Here is a 24,915-nt window from a genome sequence, read left to right as displayed (position 1 = left end):
ATGTGAGGTCACTAAGCACCTGAAATGTAGCCGCCATGACAGGGAACTAGATTTTTAGATGAATTTTAACTAATTTAAGTCTATATTGCTTCACATGGCTCTGCGATGGACAGTATAGTTCTTACCTAATATTAATATCTTGTCAGCTGTGTATGGGTTTGGAGGTTTCCTTTGGACTTATATGGAAATCCAGCAACCTAATGCTTGAGTTTGGGAATTGCAGTTTGGCAGTATTCTAAAAGTTTCATGTAGCTAGTTTTTGTCCAATGAGTTTGCATGAATTTAGGATCTACCCCTTGACAATTATTTGTAAAGAATTGCCTTATAATAAAAGCCAGTAGTTGTATTTTGTTGAAATGTATAGGTAGTATTTATTGTTTGATTCACATAATCTCACACTTGTGTAGAGTTTGGGCTCAGATGAATTTTAGGGCACAAGAAACTAAAAGCTCAACTGCTATGCAGCTTGTAGAGGCAGCCTCACATTGAAAGTGGGACAGGCTGCCTGTCCCCACTGGGTGTCCTAGGAGAGGGTTTAAATTTGAATGATTGTAATAGGCCCTCCCTAAAACTGTGAACATAGTGCCTGAGCTGCTCCTCCGGGTTTCTTGGCGCCCTGCACCATGAAGCCTAAGGTAGATTGGCTTCTGGATTCAATGAACTGAAATGTGTTGTTGAATCTTTCTGATGATTTTGCATGCTTTTGTCTCATTTTTAGTTTCTTACTTGCCAGGTATCACATTTAAAAGAATTGTAACATACGGACAAATGTTACAAATCCATTGCTCAAAAGCGTTGGAAAAACTAAACTATATACTTGCCAGCATTAGTTGGCCTTACCTTTTTTTGTTTTGTTTTCTCTCAGATGAAATTGTCTTCATTTTGGAAGTAAAAGTAACACCTAGAAACAGGCTTTATTTTCACCAGGAAGTATGCCCTCTCATTTTTCATGAAACATACAACCCTTTGGGTCCATCTTTAATTTCCCCATTTGTAACAGAATGAGTGTGATAAATTCTTTGCTTTCCAATTGACTCTAAAAGTAGATGCATTACCTGGTTGGCTAGGGGTGACACTGGTTTCACGGTCAGGAAGAGGACATCCCCTGCCCAGGTCTTCCCCCTCAGCCAGAGACATTGGTGGCCAGCTGCCTCCTTGAAATCCCCACTAGGAGGCCACATACACTTTGCTCCCACCCTCACATCTAAAACAGAACCCACCCCGGCTTCCCCTTCTTGATGCATGGAGTCCTTTCACATATGTCCAGTCATTGGGCACTCTTGACCTTGTGTCCACAGGTCTGAATCTCTTCCCTTTTCATTTCCTCTGTTGCCTACCCTTCCACCACCTCTTCCCTGAGCATCTGCCAGCCTTCCTCCTACCTGCTCTTTTAGCCTCCCCCACCCCCACCGTGTGTTCTGCTTGTGGCGGAAAAGGGTCATACCTCCCTGTGCTCAAACAGCAGGCAGTCAGGCGTGTGGATCAAATGCTCACCAGACAGGAGGGGCATCTACTGTATGTCTGGAGAAAAGAGTTGTAGGAACTTAACACACTCTTTTTTCATCCTCAGCACCACTGTTGCAGCAGGAATTTGCATTCCCAGCTTACAAACAGCCTCAAGTTTTTTGTTTTGTTTTTAAGATTTATTTATTTATTTATGATAGACAAAGAGAGAGAGAGAGGCAGAGACACTGGAGGAGGGAGAAGCAGGCTCCATGCAGGAGCCCGACGTGGGACTCGATCCTAGGTCTCCAGGATCAGGCCCTGGGCTACAGGCGGCACTAAACCGCTGCGCCACCGGGGCTGCCCCAGCCTCAAGTTTATAGGTGTTTGGTTATAGCCAAATCCATCCTGTGGCCATGTGAAGATTCCAGCCCAGAGCTCTCTGTGTGAAAAGTGCCCGGAAAAGAACGTAGGGGAGAAAATGCTCAGAAACAGTGCCTAAAGATTCTAGACTTTTTCTCTTCACCTGCTTATTGTGCTACTTCCCATAGTGGTTAGCACCCAAACCCTTAAATACAAAGACCCTGTCTGTTTAGGAGGCAGCAAGAAAGGGAAGACCCTGGGGGGGGACACTTCTCCTCCTTTGACACCCTGTAATCACAGTAGATGATGCAGATCTGAAAAGATATGGAAGGGAAGTCACAAAGTGAAGTAGTTAGAAAAATAAATGAAAAGCTAGGGTTATATGAACTAATTGGTAGATAGAACCAGGAAACAGAACATCATGGAAGTTGAGAAAGAATTTAGAAACATGTTGTGGACATGATAACAACGAAAAGGAAATGAGAACTGAGACCAGTTTTGGATTTAGCAAGTTTGTTGGCTTAGGTGCTAACTAGTAGATTATAGAATAGGGGATTGGAATGTTTGGATATTGGATCAACCATATAAGCTCTGTGATTTCTATAGTTTTATTTATAATGCCAGCTAACTTAACTACAATCATAGATAAAGAAGTCATCCCTTTTGTATTTTAAAATATATCTTATTTAGCTTATACTTAATGTAATTCTGAAAGGATAACATTGTCTAGTTTTCTCCTTCTGGATCCTTTGATGTCCACTGTTCCCTAATGTCTGCAGAGGCTGTTTCATTTTACTAGCACACGAGGGCCATCTAGTGGCCCAAAACTCCTGGTGCACTCGGTACCAAGGAAAGAGAACGAGCTGGTCTTTTTGGTCTGTGCTCTTGGCCAGAGTGTTTTGACGCTCGTAATAGTAATGATCAATTCTGTAGCCTGATCTAAAGAAAATCACTGGGACTTCTGACCTTTTCACACTTTTAGCTTTCTGACTTTAGGCAAGTCACCTAATTTCTCACTTTTTGTTTGCTATGTGAAACTAAGATGATACACTTGGGTTAGGTGAATGAATCCCTTAGTCAAAAAAAGTTTACTTAAAAAAATAGTCTACTCTTAGGATTAATTCAGGTAATTTTAATGGTATATCCCAAACGTTTTCCTACTCTGGCCAGTCTACTTTCTCTACAAATACAATGTCACCCAGTTGGAACTGGTATTTATAAGGCTAACTTTCAAACAGTGTTTACTGATACATTGCCCTCTTGCCAAGAGGCACACTTTAGAAGGGTTTTTAACAGTGAGGGTTAAAACAGGAAAAAGATGTTCTACTGAAAGCAACTCATATTGATATTTTCTACTCATATCTAGAAAATGACTTGTCCCACCCCTTCCCTGACTGCTGGTAAATTGGAGCTTTATTATACTTCCTTCTTTCCTAAATAATAAGTGGAAGGATAAATAAATTGCATTTATGTTCTTGCAACAATGTCATTATATTAATTGATTTGGTGGTGTTATTTGTTAATACGCTTCTTTTTATGTTTCAGAAAAGATGTTGGTTTGAAGCGATTTTTTCCTAGGAGTTTACTGGATTCTGTCAAGGTAATTAGAATCTGCTTTATTTTAATCAGATACTTCCCTATGGTATATGGTTTTCTCTCTTACATGTAAAAGTTACAATGTAAAAAAGCTGATAGTTATTTTGCTCCTGTTAATGGCAAGTAGATTTTTGCAGGCACAGCTCTCTCCCACAAAGCTATGGTTTCACTTGTTTTTTACATGTGACACTCAGCTAAGTACAACATTAAGAAACTTGAATGTACCCGAGGCTTTGTCACCTAGGTCTTTAAGGTCTCAGGTATTTTGATACATGTAAGTGAGGAAGCAGTATGTAAATGGATCATCGTGGTAGCTGAATGTGTGTCTGTGCACACCTGTGCACATATAAGTTGCATTGTAAAGATCTCTCTTCTCTTATTCCAACCACGTGGACACTCCTCCTCATTAGTAACTTTTGCAGAGCATCATCTTCTTTCCCTCCCTGCAGAGGAAACTGCAGGGGAGGAACACCCAGGGGCTCTGAGGTGTCGTTTCCAGCCAATCTAGAGCACATGCCAAGACGTTCAAGTGAGGGAGGGCATAGGCTTTGGTCAGAATAGAGTCCGGCTGATACGAGCTTTCCCATTTATGAGCCCCATAGTCTTGGACTGTTTGTTATTTCCACAATGAAGAAAATAGCATTTTGTAGGGTTGATGTGAATATTTACAGATTGTTATATACGTTACTTACCATGGGATCTGTAACAATACAGTTTATATATAATGGTGGCTGTTACTGCTCTTTTTATCACCAAAGTGCTGTTCTGTACCAGAATAGTCACATGGAAGACCATCCAAGCAGGCTAAAATGTATGTTATGAGAGAATGTAACATTGGTCCAGAAAACTGGCTCTGAAGCCACACTGACTGCCTTGGTGCAAATTTGACTTCGTCACCATGAATTGCATGGAACTTTAGCCAAGTTACTTAATTTTACTGTATTTTAGTTACCACATATGTAAAGTGGGGATGAAACCACTTTCTAACACTTGGGCTTCATACAAGGATTACAGATTCATAAAGCCTGAGAACAGTGAATACAGAACTCAGTATGTAGGGGCCCTGGGTGTGGCTCAGTCAGTTAAGCATCTGTCTTAGGCTCAGGTCATGATTTCTGGGTCCAGGCATCAAGCCCTACATGGCACTCCCTGCTCAGGCGGGGAGCCTGCTTCTCCCTCTGCCTCTGCCCCTCCTCATCCCCCACCCCCACGTGCATGCTCTCTCTCTCACAAATACATAAAATCTTAAAAAAAAAAAAAACCTCACTAGGTGTTCTCTAATATTAAGAAAAGGAACACTGAGCTCATAATAATAAAATGCCAAGTCCATCAGTTTTCATTGCATTAAACTTTCTTTTCCTTTTTAAAGATTTTACTTATTTATTTGAGGGAGAGAGAGAGACAGAGAGACAGAGAGCACAAGCAGTGGGGAGGGTCAGAGGGAGAGGGACAAGCCACTCACCTTTAAGCAGGAAGCCTGATGTAGGGCTTGATCCTAGGACCTTGGGATCATGACCTGAGCTGAAGGCAGCTGCTTCACCAACTGAGCCACCCAGGCACCCCTGCATTACTTCCTTCTACACAAAAGTTTCTTGGCCATTGTGCTATTACTGTTTGCCGACTATGTCCCATTGCCTGTTATTGGGTCATAGTCTGGGTACACTTTACCAAATGCAATCTGTGACAAAGGCCCTGAGTCCAGGCATCTGGGTCTTGCTTGCTTGAACCTCACAAAGGAGGTAGTAATGGTCCTCCTTTTCTCACACAGCTTCTCAATGATCTAATGGGAAACGGATACAGAAGTGTTTGTTATAAAGTACTCTACAAATGTAATGAGCACAGTTAAGAAGGGAGAAGTATACTCTTCTGTAATGTTTCAGGCTCTTTTTCTAGTGTGGCTATCCTGCTGTTTTATTTTCATTCAAGTTACCTGATCTACTCACAAAAGGCTGGAGTGAATTGGTAGGGAGCTAGCTCTTGCAGTGCACTCCAAGCAGGTGATAAAGGCCAGGCACAGCAATGGATGGGACAGGTAGTTCACAGACCAGCTTTAAGTGAAGTTTGGAATGGTGGGAGGGTGGTGTAGCAGGAGAAATCCAGCATGTTTGGAGTATGTGAGAATGGTGGAGTTGTGTCCTTCTGGAGGGTTATTAGGTGTGGGCTGGTGGTATTTCTGGGTTTGGGAGGATAGGAGACTCAGTTTGACCTGGAGAGTCATGCTGTGGTGCCAAGAAGGCCTAGGAGAATAGAGCCTCCAGTGAAGAGATGTCTTTGTGCATGAGTCTGCAATTTGCCAGTGGGTGGGGTGGGGAGGAGGCGTTCACACAAGTAGAAGACACAGTTCTTTAGCAAATTTACATTGTCACTGAACATAAAAGTGCACTAGCCAATGTGGAATTAAAAAGCAGGGAGGTATGTGGAAATGGCTGTGTCATGTTAGTAGTGTCTTAAGTGGCTCTCTGATGTGAGCCCCAAGGCCACTGCAGAGTTTCTGCAATCTCCTCAAAGCTGTATGCAGATAAGCAGTTGTCACAAGAGGTATGACTGCTGTCACTTGGGAACCCCAACAGATAACATTTAAAAAGGATGCTCAGACTCAAAACTGGGGGGGGGGGGGGTGCCGGGTACAGGTTACAAGTACCCTGGTGCAGGTATAGCCCAGGTGACCTGCAGCGTCTGAGGTCTATAGGGGGACTGGTCTGAGCCTCCTGGTCCTCATTGCGAGCTCTCCCAGACCTGGGCTTGCTCGCCCTCGCATGGTCTCCTCAGCATGCCAGGTACAGACAGAAGGCAGAGGACTGCTCTCCTCTCTCAGGACTCTGCTCAGGGTCTTTATTTACTTTCTTAAATTCTGATTCACAGTTATTTCCATCTGCATTTTGTCTGTCCGCCTCCACTGTATTTTAAGATCTACGAGAGCACTGATAATGCCTGTTGCATTCTCCACCATGAGTGCTGTGTTTGGCCTGGTGCCTGGTAACTTGGTGACATTAGGCAAACCTAACTCAGATGACAGAGTGGACAGCTTGAAGAGCAACTGGGAAGATGAGTCAAGGTAGCAGGGAGCTGTGTAGGGAGGTGTGCTGTGGAAGGAAGGCCCCATTTAGGAGAGCAGCACCGAGAGCCTGGTGTGCTTGCTGCTCCACGTCTGCCTCACTGAGCACAAGCCCCCTTCCCTGACTGGACTTGTCCCTCCAGGCCTCTTGCAGGCTGTCCCTCGGATCTGCCCCGATGATTGCCTTCCTGTCCTCACTGCTGCTGACTCCAGTGTTGGGGCAGCACCTAGAAGGCATGAGGCCTCCATTGCCTTGTGTGTGGAGATTGGGAGTGGTGTGGGCTGGGACCTGCAGCAGCTCTCCCTGTGGGCTGCGGGTGTGATCATCGTGCGGATTTTGGAGTGTGAGCCCAGCAGCAGCCCAGAGGACAGGGTGGAAGCAGGCAGAGCTGGGGAGGGAAAGGGCGGGATATGCAGTGATCCGGCCTGGGCGCCGTGGCTTCCTCAGGAGCAAAAAGGAAGGCGCCGACTGTAGGGAACTTGAGAAAACTTCCTGAACCATAAAGAGTAGTTGTGTTTTGAGAAGTTCAGTCGCTGCTATTTTGTGACAAGCAGGGGAAAATAGAATTTTTAGCTGCTGCTTGGTGTAGGTATAGATTCATCTAGTGGTTCTCACGCAAGTTCAGCAGAACTCACTTCCCACCTGCTCTCTAATGTAATTTTATAAACCAAATAAAGTCTGTTTGGCTTCTTACATAGTTTAATCAGTAGTTCATTTCCATAGGCCAGCATTGTTTACCTTCTGCATAAAAATCTTCAGTGTTGCACTGATGGCCACCCAGATCCATGACACCATCCTCAGCGAGTGCCCGTGTGGCGTGGAACAGCTGCCGTACAACATGCATTGTGTTTGCACAGTCCCTTCTTCAGAAGTATTGCTAACGAAACTTCAGCTAACACGAAATTTATCTTAGCTTCCTGTTTCATCCAGAACAGTCCTCTGGTGGCCAGATCCACGCATACTTGCTTTCCCGCACGTAGGCTGTGTGGGTACATTTGTGTTTCCGCAGGCTGTTCCAGAGGCTAACACTGAAGGTTTGGGAGAGTACCTTGTTGTATTGGGTGGGACTTAAGTGAGCTCTGATGGACGACAGAACAGAGGAGGGGACATATGTACCTCAGTGCCGAAGAATAATTTACAAGATATTTTAAGTTTCTGTGTCTTTGATCTTAGTAGCAGCAGAGACACGTCTATAACAACATTGTACCAGTAAAGTCAACAAATCTAAGCCAACCTGAGGAATGCTTTTCAGTGGTAACAAGAAGCTGTCCCAGCCGGAGGACACTGAGGACACACGAGGAAACGCAGTGTGAGGCCCAGCAACAATATAAGAGGGGCTTAGTGGACAGGGAGAGTAGATTGATGGATGGACGGAAAATGAAGATGTGGTGTGTTACTCAGCCAGAAAAAGGAAGGAAGAAATCTTCTGTTTGTGACAACATGGATGGACTTCACGGCATTATGCTACATGAAATAAGTCAGAAAATGACAAATACTCTATGATCTCACTTATAGAATATAAAAACAAACAAAAAACCTGAGCTCATAGGTACAGAGAAGATAATGATGGCGGGTGGTAGGTTAGTAAAATGGGTGAAGGTGGTCAAAGATACAGACTCCCAGTTATAAGTCACGGGGATGTCACATACACGTAAATGTAGATAGTAATACTGTAGTACATACTTGAAAGTTGCCAAGAGAGTAATTCTTTAAAGTTCTCATCACCAGAAACTTGGTAACGATGTGAGGTGATGGATGGTCACTAGGGTTACCGGGGTGATCATTTCAGAATGTGTACAAATACCGAGTCACTGTGTTCTACACCTGAAACTAGCACAGTGTTATATGTCTGATGTGTCTCAGTTAAAAGCACAGTCTTCATGCACTGGTAATACATCTATGTTTAGCATTTGGTGGGTGGGTGGATGAAAGCATTCAATTAATGTATTCTCCACCTATTCTTTTATTGCAGATTTTCTTTTGCATTATATTACATAACCTTTTCATCTGGGAAGCCCTGCAAGTTCATTGCTGCTAGCAGCATTTGATAAATATTAGGGTGACTAATGTAGAATCAACTTTTGTTATTCAGAGTGGCTTAATAGAAGCGATTTCTGATGATCCAACCTAATAACACTGCTTCATTCTGAAGAAGTATCACATGCTGAGTAGTTTTCTCTGTAGCGGGATTGGTTTCAAATTGAACAGCATTCATAGATAGACGCCTTGTTTCCTAAATCCAGGCAAACACAAAGCAGGAGTTGAAACTATAAATAGGGACAGAATGTGAATGCACAGCAGTCTTGCCTGCTCCGACAGTTCTGGAAGTGTATTGACTAACATTCGGAGAGTCCAGGAGGTTAGATCTTGGGGGATTGTTTCCTCACTGACGCAGTAGGAAAGAACTGGTGCTGGCTCCAAGATCCTTCACATTAAAATGAATCCAGGGCTCCTATCAGACAGCAGGGTTTTCTAGCTTTTGTCTGGCACTGGACACCGTAGCTTTGGAGCAACGTGGAAGTCCAGACCGTGGGAAAGTGGTGGCACCCCCCACCCCGGCCAGGTGCCCTGGGAGTTGCCGGGAGCCAGAAGCTAGTCCTGAATGGAGACTGGGGCCTGCTGGGGCCGCTTGAGCCCACGGACAGGCTGCCACTGTCATCCTGAGACTTCTGCTCAGACGAGCATGAGAGCAGTGTGCAGGCCAGCACATTCCCGCAGGTTTGGCTGTGGGAGGGAGACGCAGGAACCTGTGCCTCAGACTGTTGGTCAGTCAATACCGCACAGTAGGTGCCACTTTCAGACATTTCCCAGCTACTCGGAAATTCCCAGCAGGTGAATGCTGAAGTAGGGGGTCCATGGCCAAGTGTTGGGCATGGGGTTGAAGGCGGGGCAGGAGCACGGGGCCGATGGCTCCCGTCCTGTCATAGAAATACCCGCACTCTTTTGTGTTCCTTGGTCCTCAGAACACACTGTTGTGAGCGTGAGTAGCAGAGTGAGCGGAGCACTGAGGGTGTAAAGCCTGATGTGGGAGGAGGGAGGGGGAGCAGGGCCTGGCCTGCATTTCTGCCCCGCATACTCAAGCGGGCCTGCTGCTGGTGGTCGAGGCGCAGAATAGGGAAGGGGAAGCAGGATTGGGGAGCTGTCGTGGCTCGGGATCAGTGAGACGGGTTCCACGGGGACTGTGAGGTGGTCTTAGGTTTTATTTTTTACACACATGCATGTATTTATCTGTTACGTGCAAATTATTTTTTAGAACCAGCTTTGTAATGTTAGGAAAAAGACTGGAAAACAGGAGAGCTATGTACTAACATCACTGAAGTTGCTTTAATAAATAAAGAGCCAACGCCAGTGAGGCTCATGAGCACACTTGTGCCCCTCCCTCATAATTTCAGGTCTCTCTTCTGCTGCAGCTCCAGGCTGCCATTGTCAGCGCTGCCCCGAGGGTGCAGGATAATGGCAGGGACAGTGTCCTTTCTTTTTTCTTGAAGCTGCTCATCTCTTTAAAATGTTTGTTGAGTGCCCAGTGTGTGCTGCGTGCCCGGTGCTGGCCAGGCTCCTGCCCTAACCAGGAGTGGTTTAAATGCCAGGGTGGCATTTAAAAGGCCGACGGCCTCCAGGAGGCTGATGACCTCCAGGAGGGGAAGTGATGCTCTCATTAAGAGCACAGACGCTGGCGCCAGGCTGCTTGGCCTTCAGTCCTGGCTCTGCCATGCAGCTCGGAGATTTGGGGTCTTTGTTTTCTTTGTGCCTCCCATTTCCTCATTTGTAAGATACAGGTAATAGAAGAACCTCTCTCTGAAGGCCCTGCGAGATAGAGGGGGCTGGAGACGAGAGAGCAGCTGTGCCCTCCCTGAGCCTCCCTACACGGCCATGATGATGCGGCCCTGACTTGGCTGCCGAACCTGCTTGTCCACCCTGCTCTTCCTCCTGACCCCTGGGGCCTTGAGGCCTCTCATGCTCCACACTTGCAGAGTTAGATGATTCCGTTTCCTAAGTACCCAAGGGTTGAGGCTGCAGAGTGAAGTGATCCAATTCATGTTTTAAAAAGCGCCTGGCGAGTAGCCATCCTCATATCAGATAAACTAAAATTTACCCCGAAGACTGTAGTGAGAGATGAAGAGGGACACTATATCATACTTAAAGGATCTATCCAACAAGAGGACTTAACAATCCTCAATATATATGCCCCGAATGTGGGAGCTCCCAAATATTTAAATCAATTAATAACCAAAATGAAGAAATACTTAGATAATAATACACTTATACTTGGTGACTTCAATCTAGCTCTTTCTATACTAGATAGGTCTTCTAAGCACAACATCTCCAAAGAAACAAGAGCTTTAAATGATACACTGGACCAGATGGATTTCACAGATATCTACAGAACTTTACATCCAAACTCAACTAAATACACATTCTTCTCAAATGCACATGGAACTTTCTCCAGAATAGACCACATACTGGGTCACAAATTGGGTCTGAACCGATACCAAAAGATTGGGATCATCCCCTGCATATTCTCAGACCATAATGCCTTGAAATTAGAACTAAATCACAACAAGAAGTTTGGAAGGACCTCAAGCACATGGAGGTTAAGGACCATCGTGCTAAAAGATGAAAGGGTCAACCAGGAAATTAAGGAAGAATTAAAAAGATTCATGGAAACTAATGAGAATGAAGATACAAGCATTCAAAATCTTTGGGATGCAGCAAAAGCAGTCCTAAGGGGGAAATACATCGCGATACAAGCATCCATTCAAAAACTGGAAAGAACTCAAATACAAAAGCTAACCTTACACATAAAGGAGCTAGAGAAAAAACAGCAGACAGATCCTACACCCAGCAGAAGAAGAGAGTTAATAAAGATTCGAGCAGAACTCAACGAAATCGAGACCAGAAGAACTGTGGAACAGATCAACAGAACCAGGAGTTGGTTCTTTGAAAGAATTAATAAGATAGATAAACCATTAGCCAACCTTATTAAAAAGAAGAGAGAGAGAAGACTCAAATTAATAAAATAATGAATGAGAAAGGAGAGATCACTACCAACACCAAGGAAATACAAACGATTTTAAAAACATATTATGAACAGCTATATGCCAATAAATTAGGCAATGTAGAAGAAATGGACACATTCCTGGAAAGCCACAAACTACCAAAACTGGAACAGGAAGAAATAGAAAACCTTAACAGGCCAATAACCAGGGAGGAAATTGAAGCAGTCATCAAAAACCTCCCAAGACACAAAAGTCCAGGGCCAGATGGCTTCCCAGGGGAATTCTATCAAACGTTTAAAGAAGAAACCATACCTATTCTACTAAAGCTGTTTGGAAAGATAGAAAGAGATGGAGTACTTCCAAATTCATTCTATGAGGCTAGCATCACCTTAATTCCAAAACCAAAGACCCCACCAAAAAGGAGAATTACAGACCAATATCCCTGATGAACATGGATGCAAAAATTCTCAACAAGATACTAGCCAATCGGATCCAACAGTACATTAAGAAAATTATTCACCATGACCAAGTAGGATTTATCCCTGGGACACAAGGCTGGTTCAACACTCGTAAAACAATCAATGTGATTCATCATATCAGCAAGAGAAAAACCCAAGAACCATATGATCCTCTCATTAGATGCAGAGAAAGCATTTGACAAAATACAGCATCCATTCCTGATCAAAACTCTTCAGAGTGTAGGGATAGAGGGAACATTCCTCAACATCTTAAAAGCCATCTACGAAAAGCCCACAGCAAATATCATTCTCAATGGGGAAGCACTGGGAGCCTTTCCCCTAAGATCAGGAACAAGACAGGGATGTCCACTCTCACCACTGCTATTCAACATAGCACTGGAAGTCCTAGCCTCAGCAACAGACAACAAAAAGACATTAAAGGCATTCAAATTGGCAAAGAAGAAGTCAAATTCTCCCTCTTCGCCGATGACATGATCCTCTACATAGAAAACCCAAAAGTTTCCCCCCCAGATTGCTAGAACTCATACAGCAATTTGGTAGTGTGGCAGGATACAAAATCAATGCCCAGAAGTCAGTGGCATTTCTATACACTAACAACGAGACTGAAGAAAGAGAAATTAAGGAGTCAATCCCATTTACAATTGCACCCAAAAGCATAAGATACCTAGGAATAAACCTAACCAAAGAGGTAAAGGATCTATACCCTAAAAACTATAGAACACTTCTGAAAGAAACTGAGGAAGACACAAAGAGATGGAAAAATATTCCATGCTCATGGATAGGCAGAATTAATATTGTGAAAATGTCAATGTTACCCAGGGCAATTTACACGTTTAATGCAATCCCTATCAAAATACCATGGACTTTCTTCAGAGAGTTAGAACAAATTATTTTAAGATTTGTGTGGAATCAGAAAAGACCCCGAATAGCCAGGGGAATTTTAAAAAAGAAAAGCGTATCTGGGGGCATCACAATGCCAGATTTCAGGTTGTACTACAAAGCTGTGGTCATGAAGACAGTGTGGTACTGGCACAAAAACAGACACATAGATCCGTGGAACAGAATAGAGAACCCAGAAGTGGACCCTCAACTTTAGGGTCAACTAATATTCGATAAAGGAGGAAAGACTATCCACTGGAAGAAAGACAGTCTCTTCAATAAACGGTGCTGGGAAAATTGGACATCCACATGCAGAAGAATGAAACTAGACCACTCTCTTTCATCATACACAAAGATAAACTCAAAATGGATGAAAGATCTAAATGTGAGACAAGATTCCATCAAAATCCTAGAGGAGAACACAGGCAACACCCTTTTTGAACTCAGCCACAGTAACTTCTTGCAAGATACATTCACGAAGGCAAAAGAAACAAAAGCAAAAATGAACTATTGGGACTTCATCAAGATAAGAAGCTTTTGCACAGCAAAGGATACAGTCAGCAAAACTAAAAGACAACCTACAGAGTGGGAGAAGATTTTTGCAAATGATGTATCAGATAAAGGGCTAGTTTCCAAGATCTATATAGAACTTATTAAACTCAACAGTAAAGAAACAAACAATCCAATCATGAAATGGGCAAAAGACATGAAGAGAAATCTCACAGAGGAAGACATAGACATGGCCACCATGCACATGAGAAAATGCTCTGCATCACTTGCCATTAGGGAAATACAAATCAAAACCATAATGAGATACCACCTCACACCAGTCAGAATGGGGAACATTAACAAGTCAGGAAACCACAAATGTTGGAGAGGATGCGGAGAAAGGGGAACCCTCTTACACTGTTGGTGGGAATGTGAACTGGTGCAGCCACTCTGGAAAACTGTGGAGGTTCCTCAAAGAGTTAAAAATAGACCTGCCTTACAACCTAGCAATTGCACTGCTGGGGATTTACCCCAAAGATTCAGATGCAATGAAACGCCTGGACACCTGCACCCCGATGTTTCTAGCAGCAATGTCCACAATAGCCAAACTGTGGAAGGAGCCTCGGTGTCCATTGAAAGATGAATGGATAAAGAAGCTGTGACCTATGTATACAATGGAATATTACTCAGCCAGTAGAAACGACAAATACCCACCATTTGCTTCAACGTGGATGGAACTGGAGGGTATTATGCTGAGTGAAGTAAGTCAGTCGGAGAAGGACAAACATTATATGGTCTCATTCATTTGGGGAATATAAATAACAGTGAAAGGAAATCTAAGGGAAGGGAGAAGAAATGTGTGGGAAGTATCAGAAAGGGAGACAGAACATAGAGACTCCTAACTCTGGGAAACGAACTAGGGGTGGTGGAAGGGGAGGAGGGTGGGGTGTGGGGGTGAATGGGTGACGGGCACTGAGGGGGGCACTTGAGGGGATGAGCACTGGGTGTTATTCTGTATGTTGGCAAATTGAAAACCAATAAAAAATAAATTTATTTAAAAAAAAAAAAGCGCCTGGCGACTGTGTAAGGTATATAGATGGTAGCCCAGGCGGCTGTCGCAGGGGTTCAGGCAAGAGTGGGGCTGGTGTGGTGGAAAACATTAGGGAACACTATATGCTTTTTGGAAAAGTACTTGCAGGGCTTCGTTGGGGGTGTAGTAGTTTGAGGGGTTAGGGAAAAGAGCGGTCGGGGCTGCCACCTGGGTCTCTGCCTTTAGGTGGCTGGGAGATTGGCCGAGCTGGGGGTGCCGAGCCTGGAGAGCAATCGTGAGTCCTCTTAGGGAACTGTCAGCTTTCAGATGTGTGAGACGTCCCATGGAAACCTCAGGCAGGCGGGTGGATGCATGTGAGTCTGATGCTCAAGCCAGGACTTGAGCTGCTTGACTTAAAAGAGAGACTGTCTGTACCACTTCAGAGAGGAAGCTCATTTGGGTGACTCGTTTTTGAAAGCATTGCATGAATGAGCAGGTTCAAGTGGAGGATTGTCCAAGCAGCCGGTTGGGGATTGGATACAAGGCAGAGAATTGGCTTCTTTTCTGGAGCTCTTTGACATGGTTTTCATTGTTGCGTGCCATTACTCATCTGTCCTGAGTTAAAGTGTTCCTCCTGGAGGCACGAATAACTATATCGACTGTTTAGTAATGTTAATGAAAGTGATTTGTCACAGTGCTCTGGTCCCCATGCTCCATGGACACCATCCCTTGCAGCTGTTACCATAATCTAGTTTGCGGTGTCCTGCACTTGTAGGAAGAGTTGGAAGGCATTCTAGGGCTTTCTGTGCACTGGTTTCCTCCTCGGATGGGCTCGTGAGCACCCGGCAGCAGTATGCCCTGTCTCAGGCTGTTGAAATCAAAGAAGTCAGAGCTGTTCTCCTGCTTACATGCTGGGGAGTGAAGTGTTCTTGGTTACAGGACAGACAGGATTTTATTTTCATTTTGTCTATTTAAGCACTGTTAGGCTAGAGTTGTGCTCTTCCTCGGTCTCCATGGCCAGTCCACACGCTCTTGGTGGACAGCCAGACCCAATAGGCCACAGGAATGTTTGCAAAGCCTGAAGTCAGAACAACTATTACATTCCATCTCAACCCATGATAGGAGTGGCCTTTGCAGTCCCTTGGCCTATGGCTGGTGCTTAGATGGGCATTCCCCAAAATATGTTTCCCAGATTTTTCTTTACTGAACATGCAAGGTTGACCATTGACATGTGAACGTCTGATAGAGAAGCCTTGCTAACCTCAAGCCTGTTTTACTTCTCTTCAGTTTAGATTATGTGATCTATGTCTGCAATTAATCCTCTTCAGAATACTTGCAGTTCCACACTGTCCTCCTCACCCGTCAGAGCCCCAGCTCTTGACCTGCTGACCTGACTGTGGCCCTCTCTCCTTTCTCGCCTCCATGTGATTGGTGGGATCCATCTGTGAAGCTGTCAGCCACTGCACTCTGACAGTGCCGTCCCCAGCCCTGCCCTCTCCTAAGCTCCACATCTCTATGCAGCTGTCTGCTTGATGGTTCAGGTCCAAAGACATAAGAGTCTCCCATGTCCAGAATTGGTGTGACTTTATTCTCACCAAGCCTGCCCCTTCTGTTTGCCCCTCTGTCCCATCCAGAAACCTCGTCGTGCTCAGGTGCTTGTTTTCCTACCGTCCCATATAGTCATCCGAGCGTCCCAAAGTTGCCTGGCTGCCTGGCTCTCTCCTTCGCCACCACCTCAGGGCCTGTGCCACTGGTGTTTCTCGGGTGGCCTATTCCAGGAACCTGGCTGCTCTCTCTGCTTCTCACACTCTCCCCGACACCCTCTGTTCCAAGAGCAGCGCGAGCCTTTAAAATGAAGGTCACATGCCATTGGTCATATTCCAACACCTGCTCCCTCGGCTCTTTGAACCCTGTCCTCTGCCTCTCACACTGTTTTCTTCATTCCCAGTAACCATAGGCCACTGTGACTATGCCCCACTCTTTGACCATAGCTCCCAGCTGTCAGCTCACTCTGCAGTGTCCCAGATCCCGGAATCCCTTGACTACAGGGGGACTTGCAAGCCACTGCAGGTGGGTGGTCCCTTCCATGTGCCACTCCCCAGTGGGTCGCTTCTTAGCTGCCTGAGCAGCCACAGCTCCCTGACCTGCAAAGATGAGCGTACTCTTAGGATGAGGCCCTTCACCGCCTCTCTGTCCCCCCACCCCCAGCCTTCTCCAGTTTGCTGGCTCTGAGTCCTGTCTGAGTACACCTCACACTGAGCTTCCAGTTGGGCCTCTGGTCTCCTCCAAGACCTCCACCTGCCACCCTGCTGCTCCCACAGAACTATCACTTCAGTTCATGTTAACACCGGCCTCTCAGTACATCTTGGTTCTGTTTTTCAGAATAAATCTATTTCTTACACCTTTCTGCTTCTATACTTGTGTAGGCTCTGCTCAGCTCTTGCCTAGATTACTTGGGCAGCCTCCTACTTGGTCTTTCCTGCTTCCTTCATGCTGTTCACAGCACAGCTGTGCCACTGTTCCTGTTGGTGCCTGCGTCAAATCACATCACTCTACGCAAGGTACCCAAGGACTTTCTCTCTCCCCATAGTGAAAGCTGACTGGCTGGCTGGCTTCCCCAGCCCTCTTGCTCAAACCTTGTCATGCAGCCTTTGCCCACTGGCCTCCCCGGGCCTCCCCCTACACACTGTAGACTATGGGCTTGCTGCCTGTGGGGCCCTTCCCTCCACCATCCAGATGCTCATGGTACATAAATAGAACACTCAATTGTACAAAAAAGGCCTAAAGACCACCTGTGATCCCACTACACGGAAAAAGGGGCATAGTTGTTCCGTCTCCTTCTCTGTGTGTTGATGCGTGTGTGCGTCCCATCTCTGATGCTCCCCTTTTGCTCCCCTTTTAAAGGCAGCCGTACTATATATACAGATTGTTTCACCATATTTTTCCACATAACACCATGATAATGGATTTTAACGTCAGTATGTTAGTTCCAAACCATAGTCTTTAGGTCCGCGTACAATGTAGGCAGACACAGTATGATGCACGTAACCCAACTGCTACTATATATAGTTCTGCACTCAACCTCCTTGTTGCTGAGTCCTTGTGGAGTTCTTTCATCATTTCTAAAGAATAATGCCTTGGAATTTAATTTCTGGATCCAGAGTTGTAGTTTTTTTAGAAGGTATTTTTATTTGTGCTGCCAAATTGCCCTTCAGAAAGATGGTGGACTTACCCTCCTAACAGTAGGATATGTGAGGGCCTTCATATCTAAGCCTTAGGCAGCTCCCTGTTGTTTGCATAGCTAGTATGTGTTTTTTATTTAATTTTTAATTTTTTTGGACAGTATGTGTTATTTTAATGCCTAACTTTTTACTATATATTCTAATAAACTATTGCCTTATACATTTATATCTAAGAAATGAGTCTTCGAACCACTGAACTGTGTATTTTAAAGGGTCAGGATGCTGTATATTATACTATGTGCATTATGTTATGGCTACTTAAGAAAGGAAATAAGGCTTTGACGAATAATGGCATTTCATAGTAATGTGAACATAGATGGGAGGTAAAGATACCTTCTTTGATGTTAGTTATTGTTGCTGTGTGGTGTCAACTCTAAAATGATTTTTGTGATTTTATCATGCAGGCAAAAACACTAAGAAAGCTGATCCAACAGACATTTAGACAGTTTGCCAACCTTAACAGAGAAGAAAGTATTCTGAAGTTCTTTGAGATCCTCTCCCCAGTATACAGATTTGATAAAGAATGTTTCAAGTGTGCTCTGGGGGTAAGTATGGGGACACGGGAGATGGTGGACTGGGCTTGATTTCTTTTGCTTTTTCTTAACCATGTATGTCTAAATTTCTGATTGAAATCTGATTTGTCACATTTTGAACAACATGAGAATGTTTGTCACTTTACAGTGGGGAAAAAATGCAAAAAGAAAATGTATCAATCTGAGGATGAAATCTTTTTTAAAAGAATGCCTTTGATAAAAAAAAAAAAGAAAAAAGAATGCCTTTGTTGATAATTAGTTTTGTTTTTGTTTTAACTCTAGCCCAATGATTTGTTAATTATTTGTTGTCTCTGTGCTAGTTTACCTATTCAAATCATCTTTCCAAGGAAACTGTTAGCTTTAGACCCACCAAGTACTGGGTCGGTGAAGTTACAGGTATTTTGTAGTACTTGGTTGGGTAGATGAATCACAAGCTAAGCCAGCCCCCACCCCCCTGCCTTGGTCTTTTTTTGTGTCCATGTTTTCATCTAAAATATTTTCTTTTTTCTTCTGGGACCTTTGTCATTACCTGTTTCACCTTCAAAAGTCAAGCTGGATTATTTCAGTGGAACTGGCAATCGGCCCAGAAGAAGGAATCAGTTACCTCACGGACAAAGGCTGCAACGTAAGTCTGCTTTAGCAATACCCCTCATGCGGGACCTGAGTGTAGACAAAGTGAATCATGTCCCTTCCCAGACTCTAGCCCCGACCTGAGAGGGGCCTCTGTCCTGAGTTCTGCGACATTGATTAACTCTTTAGTTAGTGCTGCAGAGTCAGCTGGATATTCGCAGAGAAAAAGCAGGGAATTTTGACCCTGACACACACTATGACAAAACCCATTCCAGATAGAGTATTGATCTACACGTGGAAGATAAATGATAAGAATCATAGAGGAAAACATAGGAGGATATCTTCATAAATTTTGGGTAGGCAGAGATTCCTTAACAAGACTTAAAAAGTGCTGACTCTACAAGACAATTCTGATAGAGTACATCAAAATCAAAAACTTCTTTTCTTCAAAGATAGTAGAAAGACAAGCCAGGGACGCCTGGGTGGCTCAGGGGTTGAGCATCTGCCTTTGGCTCAGGGCGTGATCCCGGGGTCCTGGGATCGAGCCCCTGCATCGGGCTCCCTGCAGGGAGCCTGCTTCTCCCACTGCCTGTGTCTCTGCCTCTCTCTCTGTGTCTCTCATGAATAAATAAATAAATAATCTTTTAAAAAAAAAAGAGAGAGAGAGAGAGAAGCCAGATGTTGCATTAATATATTTGACAGTAGGTTCCTAAGCCAGGATATAGATTGGCAATAAATCAGTAAGTAAAGGGCAGATGACCCAAAAGGATATCCAAATAGTCTATAGGTAAATGAGGAGGTGTTGAGCCTTGGAGTCATCAGATAAGTGCTATTATGTATCTACTGTGATGGCTAAAATGAAAAAGAGCTGTAATACCAAGTGTTGGCAGGAATGCCCTGCTGGAGCTTTCCTCCACTGGTGGCAAGAGCAGCCGTGGTGTGACCTCTTCAGCACAGTCTGTGACATTATCTGTTTTCACGCCTTCAGATTTTTGTAGTCACAGCCTTTAGGCTTGATTTGTGGTCTCCTGTATTTTCTTTCAACGTTTTCTTTGTCCTTTTTACATGTAAGTCTTTAGCCCATCTGGAATCTACCTAAATTCCTCAGGTGAGGTCACAGGTAGGGCCCTCAGAATGTGGTCAAGAGGGGCAGGCTCTGGAGGACATGGCCGCAGTTTCCATCTTGACTCACTCTCCTGTTAGCCTCATAACTTTGAGTCCATCCCTCCACAGTTGGCTTGTGTTTCCTCATTGGTAAAATGGCCATAATAATTTCAGTTGGAACCTAACAGGGTTGGTAAGAGAATTAAATACTTTGACGAATTAGATCATGGCCTTGCACAAAGGAATCACGTAGAAGTTTGGGTGTCATCACTGTTGTCATCACTGTTGTTGCTGCCCTGTTGCAGGTGAGCAGCCAGCGGTGTCAGCAAGGTTTATCAAGTCATGTGCACCTCCGGGTCTTCCATTCTGTAACAGGGGTCCAGTTGTCTCTTTCTGTGTCGACTCCATACAACTTGATGTGAGACAGCACAAAAATCTTATCTTTTCTTTTTAGTATAGGTACTGTCGAAATGAGCACAATCTAGTCTTGTCTTTTTAATGTTAACTTTATAAGGACGTTAAAGGATATTGAAAGTTATATGAATTTCGTCAGGTAAATTGGGGTCTTTTTATGATTTTATGTAAATCCTGAATATTTGAAGCAAGAATGGGAATAGGGTGTTTTTCAGGGAAGGTAGTCCGGGTCTCAGTGACAGGCCTGCCAGACCCTTCCTGCCCCTCCTGCCCCTCCCGCAGAGGCACAGCTGCTCAGGCTGTCCACTTCTCCTCGCCTTTCATAACTCGTGTTCCATCAGCATGTCCTCTGCCTCTCCGCATCTCCAGTTTGTCACCATGGAGCCATATCTCAGTCTCTCTCATCATCTCTCCAATGACCTCAGTCCTGCACCTGTCCTCATGCCCCCGAGCGTCTCCAGGGTTCGGCCCTGGCACACGTGTGGAGGGCTTGTCTGTCGTAGCGGCCCTTCGTGGGCGAGCTCAGAAATCGGGGTCACGGCAGGCCGTTCATGTTCCTCAGTGCCGATACGGATCTCGGCCAACCCCCTCTCCCAGTCCCGTTTGATTTAGTCTTTCTCCTGCTGTTCCCTTTGGGTGTTTCCTTACAACCTATGCTCGTTTACGTTGGAGGCCGTTTTCTCATACAACTTTTAACGTCTTACCAGTGTTGGTAGGTGGTGTCCTCCTTCCATTGCATTTCTTTTTTTTTTTTTTTTTATTGGTGTTCAATTTACCAACATACAGAATAACCCCCAGTGCCCGTCACCCAATCACTCCCACCCCCCGCCCTCCTCCCCTTCTACCACCCCTAGTTCGTTTCCCAGAGTTAGCAGTCTTTATGTTCTGTCTCCCTTTCTGATATTTCCCACACATTTCTTCTCCCTTCCCTTTCACTATTATTTATATTCCCCACATGAATGAGAACATATAATGTTTGTCCTTCTCCGACTGACTTACTTTACTCAGCATAATACCCTCCAGTTCCATCCACGTTGAAGCAAATGGTGGGTATTTGTCATTTCTAATGGCTGAGTAATATTCCATTGTATACATAAACCACATCTTCTTTATCCATTCATCTTTCGATGGACACCGAGGCTCCTTCCACAGTTTGGCTATCGTGGCCATTGCTGCTATAAACATCGGGGTGCAGGTGTCCCGGCGTTTCATTGCATCTGTATCTTTGGGGTAAATCCCCAACAGTGCAATTGCTGGGTCGTAGGGCAGGTCTATTTTTAACTCTTTGAGGAACCTCCACACAGTTTTCCAGAGTGGCTGTACCAGTTCACATTCCCACCAACAGTGTAAGAGGGTTCCCTTTTCTCTGCATCCTCTCCAACATTTGTGGTTTCCTGCCTTGTTAATTTTCCCCATTCTCACTGGTGTGAGGTGGGATCTCATTGTGGTTTTGATTTGTATTTCCCTGATAGCAAGTGATGCAGAGCATTTTCTCATATGCATGTTGGCCATGTCTGTGTCTTCCTCTGTGAGATTTCTCTTCATGTCTTTTGCCCATTTCATGATTGGATTGTTGGTTTCTTTGGTGTTGAGTTAAATAAGTTCTTTATAGATCTTGGAAACTAGCCCTTTATCTGATATGTCATTTGCAAAAATCTTCTCCCATTCTGTAGGTTGTCTTTTAGTTTTGTTGACTGTATCGTTTGCTGTGCAAAAGCCCATTGCATTTCTTTACAGCTTGAAGTTTTGTTTCTTTCATCATAGGATCATTTAGGAGGATGTAAAAGTAGCTCTGGGGGTTTGGGTCTCACTGTTATTTCTAATGCTACTGGCTGATGAGCAGAGAACAGGTTTTTTGTTTTTTGTTTTTTTTAATTTTTATTTATTTATGATAGTCACACAGAGAGAGAGAGAGAGGCAGAGACACAGGCAGAGGGAGAAGCAGGCTCCATGCACCGGGAGCCCGATGTGGGATTCGATCTTGGGTCTCCAGGATCGCGCCCTGGGCCAAAGGCAGGCGCCAAACCGCTGCGCCACCCAGGGATCCCGAGAACAGGTTTTTTTATGTGTTAATTGTTGTGACTGTGTTCCAGTCTCCTTTATAGCCAAGCATATGGTAGTTTTTTATTCATGTTCTGTGGAAAAAATGTCTATTTTCTCTGGGAGGCTGTGAGGATCTCTGTCCTCTGAAGTGAAAGTTGCTGGTTGTGTGAAGTAGAAGGGAACTAGCACGGGGGCAGTCAGATAGAGCCCGGAAGGCCCTCCTGCTCCCCTTCTGCCTGCCACAGCCGCCCTCCCCGACTCTGTGAGTGAAGGCAGGCTTCTGGTAAGACCACCCCTGGCTGTGGCGCGGCCCCCGTCTCCTCTTTCCTGCACAGCAAATGCTTCCAGTCTACTGGGCCATTCCGTGAGCACAGAAAAATGTGTAATTTCTCTCTCCCGAAAAATATCCTCCCTCGAGCACGTGGCTGGTTCTGCGGCCTCACCATTTCCTCCTTCCCTGCCCCAAACAACATAGATACGGCGTTAGACAATACCCTCAGAGGCTTTCTCATGTTCCTTATCACATTTGTAACTACATACTTGTGTGATTGTTTACGTCTGGATTCATGTCCTCCTTGTCCACTGCTTTGTTCCTGGCACTTAGAGCCCAGCACCTCGTAAATTCTCAGAGGCCTTCGTTCACTCCCTCACACCCAGGGACAGCCCTACTTCCTTGTGGTGATGGTGGACAGGATGGGTGCCTGCCACTAGATCACCCTCAGGGGGCTTTTAGTCCAGTTGTGAGAGTGGATGTAAGAAAGAAGATAAGCAGCAGAAATAATCCGATCAGAGAGAGGGCCCCAGTAGGGTGGTGTGAGAGTGTCTGGTGTCCAGTTTAGAATGGGGTCAGTGTTGGCCCCTCCCAACCTCGTCTTCTGTGTAACAGATACTTTTAAAGAGCCTTTTGCTAATTTGAAACAAACTCACAGAATATGCCATGCACATAAAATTTCATAAACTCTCAGTATGTCAGTGCACAGCACAGAGACAGGCAGACGTTACAGGTGAGTCAGAGCTTAGTACTTTGTATGTTCATCTGAGAGAGGGCAACCGGAAGTAACCCCTTGCAAGTAGTATAGGAAAGTGACAAGAGGAAGGAGCTATGTGACTGACCTTGGGATCATGTCAGAATGAGGCAGAAACACAGTGTGGTTAAAAAAGGGAACACAATAATTTCCATGACTTAAATTTCTCATTGTGCTTTGGAAATAACTTTTTTCATTAACAGATGGCAATAATAGGAATACTTTAATATAATCATTCAGTGAGACTAGTTGAGATGTCCCTCACTTCATGCATCAGCAGCTTAATCACATTTGACTCCTGGTCTGCTAGAAGGACTCTCATCTCGTCAGTTACAGATGTGTGTGCTCGGGGTCAGCAGCTCAAACACCAAACAAGTATTGCCCCCTGTAATGTCGTTTCTGAAAATGGTGAGCAACTCAGCATCCAACAATAGCAAAGTCAGTATTCTCAAAATTACCCATAAGTTGCATTCCTGGAAAATTGAGTGCAGAGCATACTTTGTTTTTTAAAATAGACTTGGGTTCAGGACAACTGGGTGGCTCAGTGGTTGAGCGACTGACTTCGGCTCAGATTGTGACCCCGGGGTCCTAGGATCGAGTCCAGCATTGGGGTCCCTGCAGGAAGCCTGCTTCTCCCTCTGCCTGTGTCTCAGCCTCTCTCTCCATGTCTCTCATGAATAAATAAATAAAATCTTAAAAAAAAATAGACTTGAGTTCTAGAATAGGATTTTTCACCAATATGAACACCTGGACAGTTGAACGCTGTTCAGTACCCAGGACAGTTTTCATTGTGAGGGAATTTCCTGTGCTTTATGTGGCATCTCACAGCCCTGGTCCCCATTTAAATTCCTCATTCTTTGGCCACCCAAAACAACCCTCTGGAGCATGATTCTGCCCCTGTAAGACTAGAGTGCATCCAGTCAGGATGAGCTCATGATGAGAAATTAGGCCCAGGAGGCAGGCAGAGGGAGGACCATGTGGGTGTTTGCTTCCTTTTGCAGGCATCATACCTGTTTAACAGGGGACTGTCAGACCTGACTTACACTTTCAGGTACCTCCCTGGCTTCCAGGTAGTGGGGAGCGGGGGGAGATTAACGGAGGCACAGATCAAGGGAAACAGCTGCAGGGTTGATGGTCTAAGCAGGATACCAAATGGCGATTGCACTAGAGTGACAGCTGGGAAGGTGGAAGGAAAACACACAGACTCCGGGTGTGGAGCTGGGCTGGGTGTGGGCGAGGGAAACAGGGGCCGGTGATAATGCCTCCGTGTTTTGGCTCAGGAACAGGGTTGAACAGCAATGCTTGTTGCTGCACTGGGGAGGCCTGGGAGGAGCAGGTGTTGAGGGCGGATCCTGTGACTGTGCTGTTCACAGGCTGTCCCCGACATCCATGTGGGGGTGTTATGTGGGTGGTTAGATACGTGTCCCAGTTCAGGGGCTGGGTGGTATTTGCTGGGCCACCAGAGCTCAGGGCAAGGATGGGGCCCAGCACAGAGTCCTGTGGCCCTTGATCACTTAGAGATGGAGTAGAGGGAGAAGCCACGGAAACTGCGGAAGACAGCCAGAGAGGTAGGAGGGAACCCCATGGGGGCAGATGACATAGAGGTGGAGAGGGGAGAGTGGGCATGGGGCTACTGTGTGCTGCTTGGAGGT

General features: G+C 45.1%; 1 protein-coding gene across 18 annotated transcripts in view; it reads left to right on the top strand.

The window, feature by feature from the left end:
• Positions 1–24,915, top strand: part of PTK2 (protein tyrosine kinase 2) — a 266,474-nt gene that overhangs the window by 136,088 nt on the left and 105,471 nt on the right. For 17 of the 18 annotated variants that reach the window (XM_049093133.1, XM_049093131.1, XM_049093130.1 and 14 more), the window contains 3 exons: positions 3,352–3,406; positions 17,979–18,119; positions 18,655–18,732. In XM_049093133.1, coding sequence (XP_048949090.1) covers positions 3,352–3,406; positions 17,979–18,119; positions 18,655–18,732 — 274 coding nt within the window. Of the gene's footprint in view, positions 1–3,351; positions 3,407–17,978; positions 18,120–18,654; positions 18,733–24,673; positions 24,832–24,915 lie in introns of those variants that run through there. The other variant, XM_049093136.1, reaches the window with a different exon arrangement.

The sequence above is a fragment of the Canis lupus genome, chromosome 13 (assembly GCF_003254725.2).
Source record: "Canis lupus dingo isolate Sandy chromosome 13, ASM325472v2, whole genome shotgun sequence".
NCBI lineage: Eukaryota > Metazoa > Chordata > Mammalia > Carnivora > Canidae > Canis > Canis lupus.
Note: the sequence above shows the minus strand (reverse complement) of the source record. Positions and strands in the feature narration are given on the sequence as shown.